This window comes from Lathamus discolor, chromosome 1, assembly GCF_037157495.1.
Source record: "Lathamus discolor isolate bLatDis1 chromosome 1, bLatDis1.hap1, whole genome shotgun sequence".
In the NCBI taxonomy this organism is placed as follows: Eukaryota; Metazoa; Chordata; class Aves; order Psittaciformes; family Psittacidae; genus Lathamus; species Lathamus discolor.
In genome coordinates this window covers 128,049,079-128,068,937 of record NC_088884.1, presented here as the reverse complement: position 1 = coordinate 128,068,937, position 19,859 = coordinate 128,049,079, and the positions used below count along the sequence as shown (strand labels likewise).

The window sequence follows — 19,859 nt, the reverse complement described above, 5'->3', positions numbered from 1 at the left end:
TGTAATTAAAATATTTTCTTCTTTTACTGGTGTCTGCTTCCAAAAAGCCTAGCTCTGAAATACAGGAAAATTACAAGAAATATTATGCAAGTGAAATGTTTATACATATTTTTCTTTTGCAATATTTTCATTTGCTTATTGTTTCAACATTTGGATTTAACCACTTGATTTTTACTGCATACCAGTCAGTCAATAAATAAAGAATATAAGTATATTAAAATGGAGGGGAGTATAGACAGCATTTTCCTATTAAGCATTGTCAACAAAATCCTTGAAAATGAATTGAGCTGACAACTTTATTCGGAGCAGATGCGTAAAGTACTGTTATAGCACATTGCACCATTAATTATGTGTCAAGCATGCTGCCAAATATTAAGTGTTCTAACCTTTGTTATTAATAATAGGGGCAGACACCGGGGACATGTGAGAGACAAATAATGCATGGAAAATCTATTAAAGATTTGATTTTATTTTTTTTATGGATATAGAGCCTATTTAATATCCTGCCCCTCCCCTTTCAAGCTATGAAAAACTGGACATAATATGTGATGGAAAGCCACATTGTAAAAATTAGGAACATTTTATTCTATAAAAGCATATGTTAAATAAATAATACTGAGAGAATGCTTGTCATCAAGCTTTACTGCCTGATTTATATGTGTATTTGTCATTTTCCCCTCTTCCTTGGGAAATAATGTGGAAGAAGTGAAATGATCAAGCTTGTCTTTACAGTATTCTCCATTCATTCTTGTCTTTTCAAGTTGTTATTTTGCTCAGTATCATCTATAATTTTGTAGAGATTGGCTAGTCAAAGGTTTAGTAAACATCTTTCTCCAGAATATAGCTTCTAGCATTTTCAGGTGGTCATGCAAGACATTGATAATCTGTGAAAATGACACAAAAAAAACCCCAAAACAAAACGCAGAATGGCCAACCAAAGGACAGATATAAGCACTTACAAAAGGAGTGGTGGTTAAAAAAAAAAAGGGGGGGGGGGGTAAAGGAGGGAGGCACAAAACCCAACCCCTTAAGTGACTTAAAAGAGCAAAGAAAGTAGAAAACATGGGAGAGAAAACTCTTTCCTCTACAGGCACTGATGCCACTATTTCCTGCTTCCTTCTCAATGTATAGATCCCAGAATGTCTTGCCAGTAAAACCTTGAGCAGGTGGTCTAGGATTTTATGTGGAGTGCAGTGCAACTGATGATATCGAAATCAGCCTGGTCTAATGGAATGTGTCGCTGCCTGTGGTGAGGGGGTTGGAACTAGATGATCTTTAAGGACCCTTCCAACCCAAGCCATTCTACGATCATCAAAAAGCTTACTTTGGTCCTAAAAATTGCAGAATTTCTCTTATCACAACCTTTGTTAACATTATAGTATGTTCAGATGATAGAACAATTATTTTTTTTTTTTTTAATTTAAGATTATGTTTGGGAATAACCAGCTTATTAGAGTGATATTAACTTGCATCTACAGACTGTATTTCTTTCTGAACTTCACTAATCTGGACTTGCATAAGATAAGTGAAAATTTAGAGCTCTGATTTCTAGCACATACTTATGGGTGTCGTCATAAATTTTATGGAGGTGTCAGGATTTCCACTGGAAAACATTTTGAGGTTTTAATTATTTTTTTCAGTGTCCTATACTAAAAGCCAGTGCACAGTTAAGAAAGAGCAAAGAATTTGGGATAAAAGGTAGGGACTGAGTCGGTGTATTTTTTTCACATTAACCAGAATTAGCACAAAATGAAAATGTTGCCAGACAACTGTTACACTTACAGAAGCAGTTGCATTCATCTCCTAAAAATCTAGAAACTCTTTTTAGCAATCCTTAATGATCTGATTTTTTTACTGTATGCAGGACACACTCTTCTAATCAATCAGAACTTAAGATGTTATTTGATGTTTGTGTCAAAGTTTGACTGTTAGACAAAATTAAATCACTCCACAAGGTCTTTACTTATGGCCCATGAAACATTTTGACACAGGTGACAGCAATTTTGCTACAGTTAAAATACATAGACTTACAATGAACATTTCGGGAAGAGGTCACTGATCTGTGTGTCAAGGTAATACTGGAAACATTGAAAACATCAACTTTTATTTATTTGTTTTTTTCTTTCTAGCTCTGGTCACTGCAGGACTTGTATTTATTATACATGTATGGATTTCCTTCTCCCTTTCTTGCTAAATCAGAAGAGGGGAGAGAACAAAAGCCCTCTAGCGATCAAGTTGGTTTTTCACAGTAAGTTTTAATTGAAGCCATGGTTACAAGCAAGTGGCTTTATTAAACCAAGCACAAAATAATTCGAATGCAATAGTGATGATTAATCTAAAAAAAAAAACCCAAAAAACCACCAAAACCCAAATACCCAGTAATTTTATATGTCTGCTCCAGAAATTGTTTTCCTTTGTTCACATTGAGTGAGCACTTCATCTTGTAGACACGGGGTGCTTGGGCCCATGCGATATCCGGGAAGAAATGCAGTTGAAAACAATACTTGGTTGAATTTGATACAATACTCTGTTAAAGCCACTAATTCTTTTGTGTTTTGACTTTTAGTCATACATATTTTATATGTGGATACCGAATTTTCTGTCCAGCTGGAAAGACATGACTTGATTTCCCGACCAAAAAGGATTTCACCAACACGTTACTTCTAATAAATATAACCTCTTTCCTGCTCTGTACCCTGGATTCTTATCAATGAAGTGATTTTAACTTTTGTTACTTATTTTTCTGATGATCTAGGCCTGTACTTTGAATATCTGAAATAGTAATAGCCAATATTTATCTACAGTGGGTGGCAGAGGCTTTTAAAGGATTCATCAGATGACTTTTAAAGGTTTCATCCGTACGTAATGGACTGGCATCAAGCCTTGTGAGAGCATATACGTGCTGTCTCCATGCCATGACCTCACGTGCCACTCATATTCCCATCATGTGCAGACATGCAGCTGCAACACTGGCATTTAGTGTACTGGCACAGTGACCTCATTCTTATTACCTGAGGTATGTGCTGCAGCACCCTCAGGAAACTCTGTCAGGAATGAGGCTGCTCAAACCCTGCTCTTCTCAGCTCTCAAGAGAAATGAAAGCAAGCAGACAGTGGCCGAATTAGTAGTTTGTTCAGCTTGGATTTTTGTCTGTGGCCCATTGATAGGGAGCCTGTGTGGCATCCTTAGAGGAGAGCAGGGCTGGTGGGAAGTGAGATGCTCTGTGTTGCCAGTGAATCGGAAGGCAAGGCCCCAAGATACTGCTTGCTGGGTGGCTTGGATCAGAGATGGCCCTTCTTATGGAGGCAGGGAAAGAGATGAAGTCCTGAATGAGCATGTTTCCAAGACTGATAGCTTGACTGTTGAAATCTCTCTGGACAGAGTAGTTTGTCATGACACTGTGGTTAGGGAGGCTTTAGTGAGAGAATTTTCTCAAACTTGTTAACTCTTGGACACATAAAATGACTTTGAAATCTGTGTTAGCTTTGGCTTCTCTGTTTAACTGTATTTATGGAAATGAGTTCCGTGAATCTGCCTTACCCCAAGGTTTCTCTCCTGTATTTGACACCTGATAAGGAAGTGAATGTGACAGCAGGAGCCATTTTAGACCTTTTCAGTTGTTTATGAGAAAAGGAGCAGTTTTGATTCAGGTGAGCTAGTTCGGAACGGATTGTGTTGCTCATGTAATGTTCAAAATCACTGAATTGAATGTCTTTTTATTAGTAGTGGAGTTTACTGAGGAATCTGAAATTTCAGTTTCTGTAGTTACATATTCCTGGGTTTAGACATGTGTTTTACACTATAACAGCTTAATGTTTCCTGGACCAAAGCAATAGTTTTGTACTATGTCTGCAACCAGCTGCTGGACATGTTTCACTGTGATTTTGTGTCTCATACTGCCATCTAAGGGCCACGTAGGCTGAGAAGGTGGCTAAAAGTTCTTCAATACTTTTCTTTCTGTACTGCCCTTTCTTTTGGAAAGTCAGCAATTCATGGATGAGAAGAGTGGGCAGGGAATAACAGCAGTCTTTTGATGCTGGATGTTGTTTCATCTAGGAGGATAGAGGGATCTCCCAGGTAAGTGACAAATTAGAATGTAAATATGAGTTGTAGTATTTTAGGAAGATGCAACTGCAGTGTTTGTGTAAAAGCCAGCAAGTAAGAAAGCGAGATTACAGGATTTGAGGCTACTGTTAAAACAAGTTAAGGAATGTAGTGCTTAGAGTCCTAAAGAGTTAGGAAGTATGCTGTTCAGATTCTGAAAGGTACCAAAGTCTTTGACTTCCACTGATTTCAGGATTAGTGCTCTATAATAGAATTTGTTTAGTAAGATTTTCCCTAAAAAGGCACAAAATAGCATGAATTATTTTCTTCCCTTTTTTTAAATTGTTTTTGCATTTCTAGGTGTTTCGATTTTCTTGGATTAGAGGAAAATGAGCAAAAAAGTTGGTGTTATTTCAAGAGTATGTAGTATTAAATGACAAACATAATCTAAATATTTTGGAGTTTAAGCATTCACAATTTTAGTATGAAAATTTTTCTTTCCAAGATAAAAATGCATTAATGCTGCAGCTGTTTTCTCACAAAGGTATTTTGAATTACAAATGCGATAAAGAATTAGTGGCAGAAGCAAAACATTGCAGTATTTGCTAATGTAGTACTGTTGGCATTGACTGACAAAAGCAGTTTTTATAATGAGGACCCCTTTGAGCACATTTTTATTTTACGATATAGGAGGTGTTTTTCAGGCTAGTTTCCAACAAACCTTGTGTCACAGAGAAAGTAATTAATCTTGCATGTTACTTTGACAGGCTCATGCAAGCAAAGACCTGGAAGAGCAATTGCGGTCTGTGTCCAGTGTGGATGAACTCATGACAGTACTTTACCCAGAGTACTGGAAAATGTTTAAATGTCAGTTGAGGAAAGGAGGTTGGCAACACAACAGGGAACACTCCAGCTTTGACACAAGATCAGATGATTCCCTGAAATTTGCCGCAGCACACTATAATGCAGACATCCTGAAAAGTAAGTACAGGACACAAACTCTGTTCTAACACACAACGAATTAAAATCTGAAGGCTTCTTAGTTGTGCCAGAAATACTTTTAAAGCTAAGCATTGTCAGTAAACCAACCTCAGCAGTTTGATTTGATGTCATGTTTGTAATATACAATCAGCTTTCCAAAATGTAACAAATTTCTCTGCAGACATATTTTTGGTATATCCATTGCAAGAAGGGTGAATCTGGCTTTGTAGAGGCTGTAATAATTTTGCATAAAGCAAAGAGGGCACTAATAATTGGATTCATTGAACAGTTTCTGCTCATTTTCTGTGATTACATCACAGCTGGTAAAGCTTTCTTCTCTTGCATGTTATTGCTTTAGGACACCAAATAATGCACTTGTAGTTTTTTCCTGTTACAAAAGGGTAGTTGTCATGTTATGCTCAAACCAGAAAAAAACAGCTTTCAAACAAATATGTCTGAAGTGTTTCTGATGGCCTGGAAAAAAACAGAAAAAGCTTACAGTTTAAGCAAGCAGTTGCAAGCAGAGAAACCCAGGATTTATAGCAGGAGGTATATTTTTTGACATGATGCTGGAAATGAGACTTTAAGCTATATGTTAGGTGAAATTTCCTTTTTAGCTGAATAGCCTACCAAGAACTAACTCCAGGAGAGAACAAAGGGATCTGTACAGCTGCAAGTCTAACGGGTGTTTCATGTAAGATTGTATTTGATAAAAGGCTGTATAACATGATATAAAATGTTTGCCCAAAGTTACGTAAATAATCTGGGCACAAATATCACCTTTCAGATTAAATTTTATGGTGTGTATAATTACCGAATAGTAACCTTTTGCTTTAAATTGTACTCTTGTAGTAAACAAAGTAAATGTATTCAAATGAATTTCACATTAAGTGCGTTGGCATCAAATTTATTGTTTCTAATATATAGTATCCAAGGGAAGTACTGTGTGGGATTGGTTAAAAATTATTTTGCAGAGCTGTGCAGTGCTTCTTTAGTCTTCAGTCAAGGTAAAACAGCCCAGGCACACAAGAAAGGGTATGTACAGCTTTAGCTGCTGGCCAGCAGGTCGAGGGAGATGATTCTCCCGCTCTACTTCTCTCTTCAAGACCCCACCTGGACTACTATGTTCAGGTCTGGGGCCCCCAACAATGGAAAGACTTGGACCTGTTGGAGCAGGTCCAGAGGAGGGCCACAAAGTTCCTCAGAGGACTGGAGCACCTCTCCTGTGAAGACAGACAGAGAGAGCTGGGCTTGTTCATCCTGGAGAAGGCTCCGGGATGACCTTATTATGGCCTTTCAATACATAAAGGGGGCTTCTAAGAAAGATGGTGACAGACTTTTTAGTAGGATGTGTTGCAGTTGGACAAGGAGTAATGGTTTAAACTAAAAGAGGGTAGATTTAGATGAGATATAAGGAAGAAATATTTTACAGTGAGGGTGGTAAGACACTGGAACAGGTTGCCCAGAGAAGTTGTGGATGCCATCCTTGGAAACATTCAAGGTCAGGCTGGATGGGGCTCTGAGCAACCTGGTCTAGTTGAAAATGTCCCTGCTCACTGCAGGAGGGTTGGACTAGATGACCTTTAAAGGTCCCTTCCAACTCAAACCTTTCTATGTTTCTATGTCATAAGCTCTCCCCAACTCTGTTGTGTTGCCTTTTCTGTCACTTTCCTTCTGCTCCATGACAGTATGTCACGTCCCTATGGAGAAAAAAATTAGCTAGAAATTAAGAGTTGTATATTTCACTGAATAAAGGGTCTGACTCTAGCAGTGCATATTCTGGTTCTACACTTAAAAAAAAATCCTACTAATTTACTGCAGGAGAGTATTGTTTTTAAACAGTTACTTTATAACACATGAAATTCCCTATAACTTGGCAGGTATTGATACTGAATGGAGAAAAACTCAGTGCATGCCACGTGAAGTGTGTGTGGATGTGGGAAAAGAGTTTGGAGCAACTACAAACACCTTCTTTAAACCCCCATGTGTATCCATCTACAGATGTGGAGGTTGCTGCAATAGTGAAGGACTCCAGTGTATGAATATCAGCACAAGTTACATCAGCAAGACAGTAAGTTCTCACTTTTACTACAATTTGTGTGCACCTTGCAAATCCATTTATGGTCATGCATTTTTTAAACCTTCTTATTGCCATTGTGAGAAAAGAAAAAAATCAATTCCAGAATCCATAGAAAAAACAGCTGAAGAGACTACTTCCTGGAAGAAAGTGTTTAACACTCTTTCCCCCTAAATATATATCTATTTATTATTTTTAGGGGAAAAAATATGACGTTCCCCTTTTTTTTCTAATCTACCATTTGCCTAATGTATGAGGCAAGCACTCTTTAAAACTAGCCTGTAATTTTATCAGTGAAGAAAAAGACTGTTTCAGGACATGTGCAGACAGGATACCTGTTGCAAATAAGGCCTTTTAGGAACTGAATTTTACTGTATTAAGAAATATTAGTGTAATTTACTTATTTGTTTTGTTTTAATCCATCTCCTTCAGGTATATGTGTGGGTTTTAGTCTTCAAGTTCAAGGCTAGTGATGAGGTAGGAGTGTGCAGAGGTTGTACACTGAGCCTGTGAGCTGCCTTTAAAAGAAAAGCATACATGCTGTAACATATATGTAGTATGTAAGTAGCTGTAACAATTGTTACAATTATTTTGCAATTTTTCTCTCAAAAATCATGTAAGAATAGCTATGCTTCAAAACGATTTATAGAGTATTTTGCTTTTGTTACAGTACTTGGTAGTGTTTTTGTTGGTGTGGCTCTTTGCTTTTTATCTCATCTTTCTGATACTTTGAAGAAAACTAATTTTAGTGTAAATCTTGCTTCCTTTTTCAACTAGCTGAAGATGCAGTACATATTTATAAGGAAGACACACAACTTGCATAGCCAACTTTAAAATTGTAGCCCATAGAAATGTCATTCCTTTATCATTAAACTTCTTAGTGCTCTGAGCCTTCTTGAGAGGGAATTAGAAAAAGGGTATATACAGAAAACATTTAGTAGATTTTCTGTCCTAGTTAAAAATGTTTAGTGCTAAGTTTCTTTTTTAAGATCTTTATGTCATTGGTGATGATATGATATAGGAGTAGTTAAAGATTTGAGAGACTCTGGAAAGGAAAATGATAAAGGAATTACTCAAAAGAAGAAAGAGGCAATAGCATTGTTTTGTTTTCTTAACTGATTCCGTAAAAGCAAGCACTTTAATCTCTGAGTTTTCTATCTTGCTTCTGCTTTCCAGTTTTATCTGGTCCTTGACAGAATGCAGTTTTAAAAAAACCCTTAATAAAGGAAGAGAGCTATAGTTATATCTCTTCATCTGTCATCATCTCAAATATTTTTAAAGTTATGTGACCACAGCTTACCCCTATATCAGATGAGAATTAGGAAGAAAAAATTATTGGATTCAAGACCCTTCTATGGAATTCAGGTACCCTACATACCTATTTTCACTACTGTTTTCCTTTTATTTCCTGAATGAAATGAGAACTTATGGTTAGTAACCAGCCATCTTCTGCCTTTTTGTAAGTCACCATTTTTGAAGCTTTATTAACGGTGCATAAACTCCCTAAGATAACTTCATACTGTTCACCCAGCAGAAAAGTACTTAATGGGAAATTAACTTTTCAGCTGGAGGTGTTACTGTGAGGGCAAGCTCTAGCATTGGTTCCAGACATTAAAAACTAAAGGAAGTTGATATCAGCTTTAATAAAAAATAATTGAAAAGAGCTAAGCATAGAAATTATTTTTATGGGAAGCAAATCATTGATTGCCAAGAGAATGGACTAGGTCAGATGTTCCCAGATTGGCTTGTGGAACACTGTGGTGGTCCAGAGAGAGGTCAGTAGTTCTCCAGTTCAGGCTCTGTTCCTCCTTTCTAGCTACTTAACTTTATTAAGAGAAAAATGGAACAGTGTTCTGCTTTGCTTTTAATACCATTTTTCCCACAAAAAACTGTTTCTGTATTTGCAAAGGGGTGTTTATACAATTATGATTTAGACATGAGAAAATTTCTTAATTAGAGATGTGGTACGAGGAATATGAAAACATTTGATCCCCTAGGCTAATGCATAAAATGCAGTAGAACTTTTCCTTTATCTGTGACACTGCAGTAGCCCAACTTTGTAAGTGGTGGCTTCTCTAGTAAAGGTCTGATGGGAAAGTGTTTTTTTGGATTTTGTTTTCATGGTGTGATTGTGTTGGTTTTTCCTCTTATTAATCAAACAGTTATTCTCCATTTCCATGACATGAGCAATTCAACAGCAGTTACAAAGATAGGAGCTGCCTGGTGGAGCAACATCCTATCCAGTTGCACTTTTTTATGCCACGCATATAGGTACTTGCTTATACATTGAAGCAGTAAGCAGATGGCAGAGAGGTGTCTCCTTCCATTCTTCCTCTTGGCTGGCAGGATAGACAGTTTTTTGACTTCTTTCAGATCATATGATATAAAGGCCCTAAATCTTCCTTTTTCGTGTTTACAGTAATAGTTCCTTAAGGGAAAACATGTTTCAAAGTAATTTGAAAATAGATTTAGAGGAGCTTTTCTCACGGGAAACAAGTTAACAGCTTGAAATGGTTTTCCATATGATACATTTGATATGTATGTGGAGTTCCTTTACATGATTTGGAGATGCATATGTCACAAGAATTTTCAGTTGTTCTGAACTTTACCATTTATGCATGCATTTTTCTATGTTAGATTTAGGATTGTAATGATTGATATAGTAGGCACTATTAATAGTGGGAGATGCGTCAGTATAATTTCCAAATGCTTTTTGTTAAATTTTTTTTTTTTGCAAAAAAATATTTTGAAAAGTGGTTCAAATATAAAAAGAGTAAAGTGAGTATACTAATTAAGCATATTAATCAGATATGAAATGTATTGTATCGAATAGGTTACCTGTTGCCTTGAATAGGTTACACATAAGCCTTGAAATACTGTTTTGTCAAGGAAGTTAGATGGTAAAATAAATGATGATTTACTATTTTTCAAATAGCTCATTTTCATTCTTTCCAGTGTAGAAATATTTAGAGTTTTGAAATCGAACAGTCTTACATCCTTAACTTAAAAACTTCTCTAGACACATTGTGCTCTGTTACACTCATCATGTTTGGCCAGCCTTACTGACACTTTAGGAAGTGCAAAGATCACAAGTGATGGAAACTGGGAGTCAATCAGTTTAAGGGAAACTTACCAAATTAAACCACAGTCCATCAGAAGAATATAGTGTAGCTAATGTAAATCTGGGAAAAAATAATACACAAATCCTGTATTTGAAAAGTATCTGGAATTACAGGCTTTCCTTATCCTGCTATGGAAAATAACAGTTTTGATTGTTTTGTATTTCAGAAGTCAGAGTTCATAATAAATTTATGTGTGCTGATACAATGGATATTGGCACTTATGATGATAGTGTTGAAAAATTAGCCACTGAAGCAAATAAATACTTCATATAGAAATTAACAGGGGTTTGTTGTGGGTTTTTGGGGTTTTTTTTAGAAAGTATGGCATGTAGTCCTTCTAGTCTGAAGAAGGAGCTGTCAGTGCAGTGAATCAAAAATACATGCCTTTATAAGGATCAGTGTGGAGGAGTGCATGGGAATTTTTTTTTTTTCAAAAGAAATTCTGATAGTGCTTTTGGTCAAGCTGTTTGCTATTTTTGTGTTTTGGGGGCTTGGGGTTTTTTTAAGCTTAAAATCATGCTGAGCTATAGATTGTAGACCCAGCTATGGTCCCACACTTGTTGCTTTTCTCCACTCCAGCTCTGTAACTGGCTGACAGCACGAGAACAGAAAAGAGCCTACTACAGGGGTGGTCTGTGGGACCACACATCTCTGGCCTGGACACTTCTGATAGGATGGCTGAACAAATAACAAAGTTGGGAAAAAGGGGGGACCCTGGTACACATGGCATCACAGTAATTGCAGGTTGTGCAGTGCCAAAGACCAAGTCTGGTTGGGTAGAGCAATTAGGACTCACCTTTGCCTAGTATCCTCTTGCTGCGCTTCTTACCTGATATGTACTGATCTTCAAGGATTTAAAAAACCTGATGGTAAAAGAATGAAAATCCAGGGAAAAAATTGCTTGTAGTTGCATGCATAGTTGTAAAAGTGGTGTGCTTATTCACTTACCTTTGTATTAGTCAGAAAAGTTCTTTAATAACATACCTGTCTGTACTGGGGGGCAGAAAGTACAAGTACAAGAAGCTGATGTTTAGGTCTGTAGGATAAGCTGCCTTTTAATTTTGGCTGGTGCAGTGGAACAAAGGTTAAGGATTAAGCCTAAAATACATTTTATTGCAGATTATGTAATCCAAGTGCATGAAGAGAAATTACCTTCCTGCATATTTGAAAATGAACGTTTCAAGTTTGGCTAGACAGATATAAAGTCAGTGGGAACTACGGGAATTATATATCCTTAACAAATAATTTAAAATATTGTCCTATAACCAAAACTTTTGTTTGATTTTGTTTTTAAATCCGTAGAGTACCAATGACTGTCATGGGTTTAGCACACAATTTATATTTAAGCCATTTACTGTAAGAAAGACTTGCATTTTTTCATGACATAAAGATGGGGACTATTATAAGGAAGCTCAATTATTAACACCAAGAACATCATGTTTCCTTTACCAGAGACGTATCAATATAATGACCAATATCAGAGAGGAGATTCAAACTGGATGTGAGGAAAAATTTCTTTACAATGAAGGTGGTAGAATACTGGCACAGGTTGCGCAGAGAGGTGGCGGATATGCCATAACTGGAAGCATTCTGAGCCCATCTGGATGTGGTTCTGAGCAACCTGATCTGGTTGAAGATGTCCCTGCTCATTGCAGGGGGGTTGGACTAGATGAGCTTTGAAAGTTCCTTCCAACCCAAATGATTCTATAGCCTCAGGTAATCTTGTTCCATGATAAACAATTCTAGTTTAAGTAACATAATACTGAGGTTATCCAACATACTCCATTATAAACTCTCTTGTCATTCTCAGCCTAATTTTGCTGTTCATTAACAAGAGGGAGTGAAATTTTCACTGCCAGATGCAGCTTGATGTGTTTTTTTTTTCTTTACAACTACAGAAAAATTTGTGGTTCTGCATTTTCTTAGGCCAGAGTGAGAAAGAAGTGTGTATGGCTTTATTGGTAAAACAGAAATTGTGATTTTTTTTTTTTATATTAAAAATCTTTGATGTTTTCTCATTTTAGGTAAAGAATATAATACTTGAGGGTTTTCTATGAGGAATGTGTACTTTGTTATCTTTCAGACAATCTGTATACTTTTAAGCGTTAAAAGACTTAGGGAGGCAAATGGAATTGTTGGGAGAGTCAGGTTTATTTTTAAGTAGAAGACTTTGTAACTTGGAGCTCAACAAAAATCTGATGCAGTTTCAGATCTAGGCACCTAAATCCCATCTTCCATGGAGCGCATGTCATTGATACACTCTCCTTTATCTTTTGGAGAAGGAAGGAATCTGGTTCATCCAAAAGTAGCTGGGACAAGATGTGTGTGTGAAAGAATGCTAAAAATTATGCTAAGGAACCCAGAAAGAGGAAAGGGAAGTCAAGTTTCATGTGCTGGCTGAAAGGGAAAATTGGGTTGGGATGAAATGAGGGGAGGTTAGCATGGAGAATCATTGGGTGAAGACCTAAGGAGATGAGGGTTGAACACAGTACATTGAAGAGAAATGTTAGATATGGTGGAAAAGACTGTAGAAAAGACCTGCCATCTGGCTTTCTGTGACAAAACAGCCTTAGACTAGCTTAATGGTATGTGTTAGGGTCTTCTGAAATGCATTAACTGTGTATGGCTTTCAACTGTTCTTCAGTTACATAGAGCTTCCATTAGTATGTGGTACGCATTAACAGCATGTTACCGATTTGTGTGTATGATATTAGCTTCTATGGAAAAGGTTAGGATTGAGCTTTGACTATGATTTTGCGGTTTTGTTTTCTTGGGTTATGGAGTTTGGTTTATTTGTTATATATGATACCTTTTACTTACACATTTCTTCAGCACTTGATTCCCACTGCATTCATGGTAATGCAGTGTTGGTAGCACAAACGTACAAGACTGCGTAAGCAAGTTGAGTCTAGTTTTTTTTTTTCTAGCTTTTGAGTTTGCTTCTAACTCTGGCAACACTCACAATGTACTACAATTACTAACATTTTTCTGAAAACTGCAAGCAATGAAAGCTCTCCCCTTTGAAAAAACTGCCCTAATCCCTACTCCTGTCAGATCTCATGTTCTTTTGGCAACTGAAGCTCGTTCTTTGCAGTCTTTATTCCTGAATGTCTGTCTTCAGGCATTGGTCTCTGAAGAACAGACCTGAATGAAATGTCTTTTCTCCATTGCCTGTAGTATGAATTAGTCAGATTTTTACTATCATTTGAAGTTGGGAGAGAAGATAAGATTCAGTCCCCTAAGAATACGGTTGAAACAAATCTTTTACTGAATGAGGGATCAGGCAGAAATACAAGCTATCTTCTGTCCGAGAAGAGGAACCCATATGGGGTAGTGTGGCAACAAACAATGGTACCCACAGCCAGCAATAATGCCAGAAAAGAAGGGAGTCAAGAACCAGCCTTTCCTACATAAATGTTATGGTGCCCTTCTCATAGAAATATCCTTTCTAGATGTTGACATTTAGCTGTTATATGTTGCGAGACATGCCCTGTAGTGACAACGGGTGTTGAGCTTATTGTTCTGTTGGATGAGAAAGATGAGCAAGAAATAAATTCAAGATATTGGCAAAAACAGAAAGCATTACACAAGGTCTAATCTTGCCTAATTTGAAATGATTTATTAAGGTGATAATGCAAACCCAGCTTATGTATTTTGAGAGTTGATTCACTTACACTTAAATAGCTTCATTGGATTTAGGGAGCACAACACAGCTGAGAGCATAATATAGATTTTCTGTAGAATGGATCTTATTTTAAAATGCCATAGATTATTTAAACTGAATTATTCTGAGTATTAAATATATTTACTGTAACAAACTACTTTTCAAGAATTAGTTTCTTGTGAAGTCTCATCTTGATATATTTTCAGTATCAGAAGAGAAGAATAAATATCTCCTTTTTCAGTATGTGTCAGAATATAGTATCCTAATAGCATGTGCAGACAAAAGTGTAGGAAGGACAAATCAACAATTCCAATCCTATTATTTCACTTCCAACATTTCTAGTAATGAAGATAGGGCTGGTTTATATATTTTTTCAAAATGCTAGTTCATGTATCACTTAAGCACTTTCCAAAAGTGAGGACTAGAAATGTAATACCTGATATAATTATATTATGTTATAGTCTCTAATGTAAATGGCTGATTTAAGTTTTTTTACTTTATATAAATAGTAGCTACTATTGGGTGATGTAAAATAAGAGACTTTAGTTGAACAAACTCAAGGTAATTCCATGAGGTCAAGGAAGCTAGTCTACCTTTGCACTCTTTAGCTAGGCTTGTTTTGCATTGCACCATTAAAGTGCTCATGGGAATAGCTGTTAGTAATATTACTCTCTAAACTGATACCTGTTGCAGTTTAAATTGAAGGATAAATGTAGATTAAAGTAATTCATGGTCACTGTCATTTATACTCGCAGTTCGTATGTGTGTTATAGAAATTTCTCTCAGCGCGCTCCTAAAGCCAAACAGGAGCACAGTTAGGCTGGCAGGGAGCTGAAGAATCATGCTTATATTCACTTTCTAAGTTTTATCAGTTCTCCCTGTAGTGGGTTTTTACTTCAGCTTCTGAAAAGAAAGTTCATACTGTCATAAGAGAGCAAACAAAATTCACTTTACATGTGTAATATTCTAATTAAGTCCATACTCTCTGTTCTATCCCACAATTCATACATGTCTTTTAAGGATACATTTTCTTATGAGATATTTAATATAGTAAAGGCTGTTGCATCTGTAGATTCTTAGCTGTCTAGATTTTCAGAGGTCTCAACAGTTGTACTGTCCTGAAAGCACAACTTGTTTAAACAAGATACAAACCTTGTATATGTAGGTAAGTTTTGTCATCTGATTAAAGATACCCAAAGAACACAGCATATATTTTTTCAAATATATGCTATATGCAGAAGTGAGACCTTTTTTTCACAAACATGGTCCTTTCTGTGTTCATCTACACCACCACCATCCTCCTCTACAATTTCCTAGTTTGTGCATTATAATAAAATCCATGATGGCCTTCAAATAGGTGGATAATTTTCAAATCAATTAGTAAGTTCATAAAGCTTTTTTCATATAACTTTAATATGAAAATGATAGTTTTGTGTTATGATTATGGCTTTTCTTGTATTAAGCATCTTGGTATGAGTGCATTTTGTGATTAATTTAAAGGAATATTTATAATAGATAAGGGTAAAGGAGCCAGTATCAGGTTTGAAGCCAAAAAGCGTTATGATGAAAACTCAATTAGAAAGTCCCCTGAAGTCCGTGTTGAACTTAGTGAAAACCCTGGAGGTATGTCTGGTGATAATTAAGCATTCATTTATTGGTACTAATAGATATGGACTTGTGCTCTTACCTTATTAATGACTCAAGACCAAAATTTCAAGAAGATTTACTTATTTTGCTGCTGGTGCAAGAGTCCCAGTGTTCCTGTTTGGCTAGAAGTCCCTCTAATGAGAAAAACTCTTTTCATAATAGCTCCCTAGAAACTGGAATAATATCTAATAGCCATGTTTATAAAGGTAGTAAAGTCACCAGAGGATGCAGAAATATTCTCAAATATATATATGAGAAGTGACTAAACACCTAAAAGGCATAAACTATTTCCTGTAACTAACTTTTCAGGAGACTACTGAGTCGTACAATGAAACCTTCCTAACTTGATAAAGTAGATGTCCCAAATTGAATACTGAAATGAGTCTCATTGTTTGTCTGTTATCACATGTTCAGTTTTTCTACAAGATATTGTTGAAGTTGTCCTCTTCCACCAGTCGAATTACATTTACCATAGAATTAGGATTTTATTCATTCATATACATGATTATTTTATTAGTAGTGGATATTTCTTAATATCTTGGGGGAAAAAAAAAGTTCAATATAAATTCTGTTAGGGTAACCATAAAATTTGCATCGATAGAAACACCGGTAAGTCAGAAGTACAGTATGCTGCAGTTCAGAACTTGTTCATCCAAAAATATTTTGATCTAAGTCCAATATATTGCTGTTTTACACAAGCTTTTGTGATTGTGCAACTGATGTATTAGGTTTTAGCTTACCGCCTTTTAAAGTTATTCTTGTTTTCCAACTTTTTGAAGCACTTTCCAAATGTTAAGTTTTAGATTTTTGGAAAGACTGCCAATTTGAAGGCATTTCCTCTAGAGAAATGAGATTTTAGTACATTTTCTTCTTTTAGCTTAAATGTTATAGTAGGCAATTCTATAGCAGATACGTAATAGGCTTTAACCCTAAAAGTGTTAATTGCCATACCATAGCTAGAGTATTCATTTTACACATAATGATTATTTAGCGGCATAACTGAATATGCCACAGAATGATGGTAGATAACAAAACCCTAAACCTAAATTCCTTATAGCTTTTTCTGTATGTCCTTATGTTATTTTTAGCTGTACTGTTACTGATGTATAAAAAAAAGTTCTTTTCTTTCCCTTTTGTAGTTATTTGAGATCACAGTGCCTCTTTCTCATGGCCCCAAACCTGTAACCGTCAGCTTTGCCAATCACACGTCCTGCCGATGCATGTCGAAGTTGGATGTTTACAGACAAGTTCATTCCATCATAAGACGTTCCTTGCCAGCAACACAAACTCAGTAAGTATGAGACTTGTCTTTCTTTTCATATTATGAGCAAGCCTATATAATTAGATATAAAATATTGCTGGAAGCTTTCACAATTAAGATAGATGAACTTTCTATGTGAATTACACATTAGTAGGAGCAGAATGCATTTTTCAAAGGACCTAATACTGTTTTACATGAAGAGTGTACTAAAATAACGTTACCTTTTTACCCAGTAGATAAACTGGGCTAAGTGATTTAAAAATGAAAAATAATGTTTGTGGGAGTTTTTTCATAGAAAGAGCTAAAACGCAATTGAGGCTTAAAGGAATCATGAATAAAAACAACTTCTTTAAAAAAACAAATAATCAAGAAAAACTAAAAATACTTCCTTTTGCAAATGAGGTTTAAACATTTCTCTCTTCACTGTATTTTCCCATTTCAAATGCTGTTAAGTAAAAAAAAAAAAAAAAAAAAAAAGGCCTGTTTTTACAGAATCTTTATCTACAAGTCTTTTTGGACATCTTTATATGCCAGAGGTGAAAACAGAATAGAAAGGGAAAATAAAGGGTTAATTGACACTTCACACAATTAACATACTGATTTTTTTAGTGATTTTGAATTTGAAAAGAAATCTGGCAATGAAGCAAGTGTTATTGAAACACTTGAAGAGCTCCTTCCCTTCATTTTAGAGGACTGAGTGATGATTTTATGATGCACAAATATTTAGGAGGCAAAAAAAAATTTAACAGAAAAACAGCTGCTTTATGCAAGAATCAATGACTAGAAGCTGAACTGAAATTAAGTTTAGACATTTTTAATAACGTAAGTGAATAGTGCAAAATGCCCACAGATGTAAGCTACCTTGTTTTCCCTGTTTTCATTCAGTTAAGATCTGGATGTTTTCTGACATGTTGTAGCTAAACAGATTATATTCTATTTGGATTCAAATTACTGAATTTGTTCGTCAAAATGTGGATCATAAACAGTAAATTAGAAAAATATTAGAAAAGAAATCTAGTAATAGTTTAATTATTGCATAATTAACAGATTATTTAAAAAAAAATACAACCAAAACTCAAGAGTCAATAATAAAGTTAAATTATGCTGACTGCTGGCAGCTTCTAAATGCTTCCAGGTTAAGAGCAATTGTAATTACCAGTACAAGAGTTTATTCTAGATGGGAAACAGCTACCTGTAGTTAGAGGGAAGTAAGAGTACAGGTAAAAGACTCTGACCAGCACTCACAATCGACTGTCCTGTAAGTAAGGAATTATGCTCCAACAAAGATAAGACAAAGTAGTACTAGATCAGAGTATATATAGGCCTTCTCTACTGTTAAGTACTGTCTTTAAGTTTAAAATCTATGGCTCTCTACAATAAAATAGAAAAAAAACCAAAACAACAAAACAAACAAACAAACAAAAAACCAATGAAACAAAACAAAAAACCCACCAAAAAAAGCCCCACCAAAACCCCAAACTAAGTGCTTCTAGATAGGAAAGATACTTGCATGTTCTTGGTGGGTGCCTGGATGCTTTTCAGAATCCCCACCGGGGTTTTTTAATTTGTACTAAAGTTCTCAATTTCTTTTCAGCTTCTTATTTTTCCTTAAGATTTTTATTTATAAGTTTGAATGCTGGTGAAACTGTTGTAAAGCCTGTTCTTGGATATGTACTTTCTTGTCACAGTGGCAGATCTGCATGTGTGCATGTATTTATGTACGTGCTCTTTTTAACAAAATATATTAATGACTTCCTTATGTATTACTGAGAAGAAAAGCCTAAGAGTATAATCTCTGCTTTTAGCATTGTAACACTTGAGATCTAATAAGAATTCATGGCTGGATTATGCCACAATGCACAGGCACATGTTAAAAAGAAGAGTGACATGACATGTAAGATAGAAAACAAATAGTCAATCATTTTTTGTATAAAATATATTTTCTGCACAACTTTATCCTGCGAATTATGTCTAAGTCTTTGCCTATTCTCCCACTTTTTTCTTTCTTTTCCTTCTAAAAAGTAGTAGTTACTTCTGCGTGCTTGCAGAGCTGAGGCATGTCAGGTCATGTTAACCAGTGTTTCAGAATACCTCCTGGATTAATGGTGTCTTAAATTGTACTCTTCTCTGTTCACATACAATGTCATCAAGATGTGCAACTGAGAAAATTGTCACTATTTTAGAAGTTTAGCAATTTTGGCAGGGGGAGCAGAGGATCAAGTTTCTATAATGACATTTTTTTTCCCCATTGATTGTAGGTAGGTGCTTACAGAGCTAATAAGCATATTTTAGTTGTGGTTTGGATGTATACTGTACACGTTTCCTGCTCTTACACATTGTCTGTGCTGACACTGACGGGTAACAAGTTAGCATGCTTTAGTTGAGTTGACAACGATTTGGGAAGAGGTAGTGAAATTACCTGTAAAGTGGTTTTGCCTCTTGTATTTTTTCTGATTTTTTTTTTTTTTAGCCTTCATGAACTTTCTGAAATGTTACAGTAAGTCATTTTAACATTTCAGCCGTATCCCCCAGTCATTTTCTGTACTAGCAGCCAGAGTAGAATTTGTAAACAAACATTTGCACTTTCTTTTGCTGTATGTCTCCAACCCTGATGCTGGAATACATATCATTCTCTTCAAGTTTTGGTAACTTAGGGTTTGTATCAATAGTGTGTTCTCATGGGTTCATGTGTGCTTAGTGGTTTGGGGTTTTTTTTGTACTTCCAGCTAGAGCCAGGCTGCTCCAGGTGTGAATGATTTGTTGTTTCCTAGAAGAGAATACAATAATGTGTCTGTAAATTATCCCTATTTTCCAAGCAGAATCAGGAGGCAGACAAAAGGGCATGTGCCAAGTGAGGGAGCAAGAGTGAGATCATTAGAGGAATGAAATCAGGGAACACCAGCTTGATAAAACATGAGGTGATGCAGGGTGATGTTAAACTACAGCAGTCTTTACAAGCAGAGTAGTTTAATATGATGAAGGGGAGCGGTATGTTTGAATGATGAGTATGGAAGAATGTCCCAGCACCTGCATTTTTGAATGCTTGAGTAATGGTGCTCAGGG

The 19,859-nt window shown here is 35.9% G+C and overlaps 1 protein-coding gene across 6 annotated transcripts in view; it reads left to right on the top strand.

Moving 5' to 3' along the window:
• Positions 1-19,859, top strand: part of VEGFC (vascular endothelial growth factor C) — a 102,570-nt gene that overhangs the window by 75,978 nt on the left and 6,733 nt on the right. For 4 of the 6 annotated variants that reach the window (XM_065695027.1, XM_065694989.1, XM_065694980.1 and 1 more), the window contains 3 exons: positions 4,812-5,025; positions 6,906-7,096; positions 16,675-16,826. In XM_065695027.1, coding sequence (XP_065551099.1) covers positions 4,872-5,025; positions 6,906-7,096; positions 16,675-16,826 — 497 coding nt within the window. In that variant the 5' untranslated portion in view covers positions 4,812-4,871. Of the gene's footprint in view, positions 1-3,073; positions 3,651-3,694; positions 4,078-4,811; positions 5,026-6,905; positions 7,097-16,674; positions 16,827-19,859 lie in introns of those variants that run through there. The other 2 variants (XM_065695009.1, XM_065695018.1) reach the window with 2 other exon arrangements.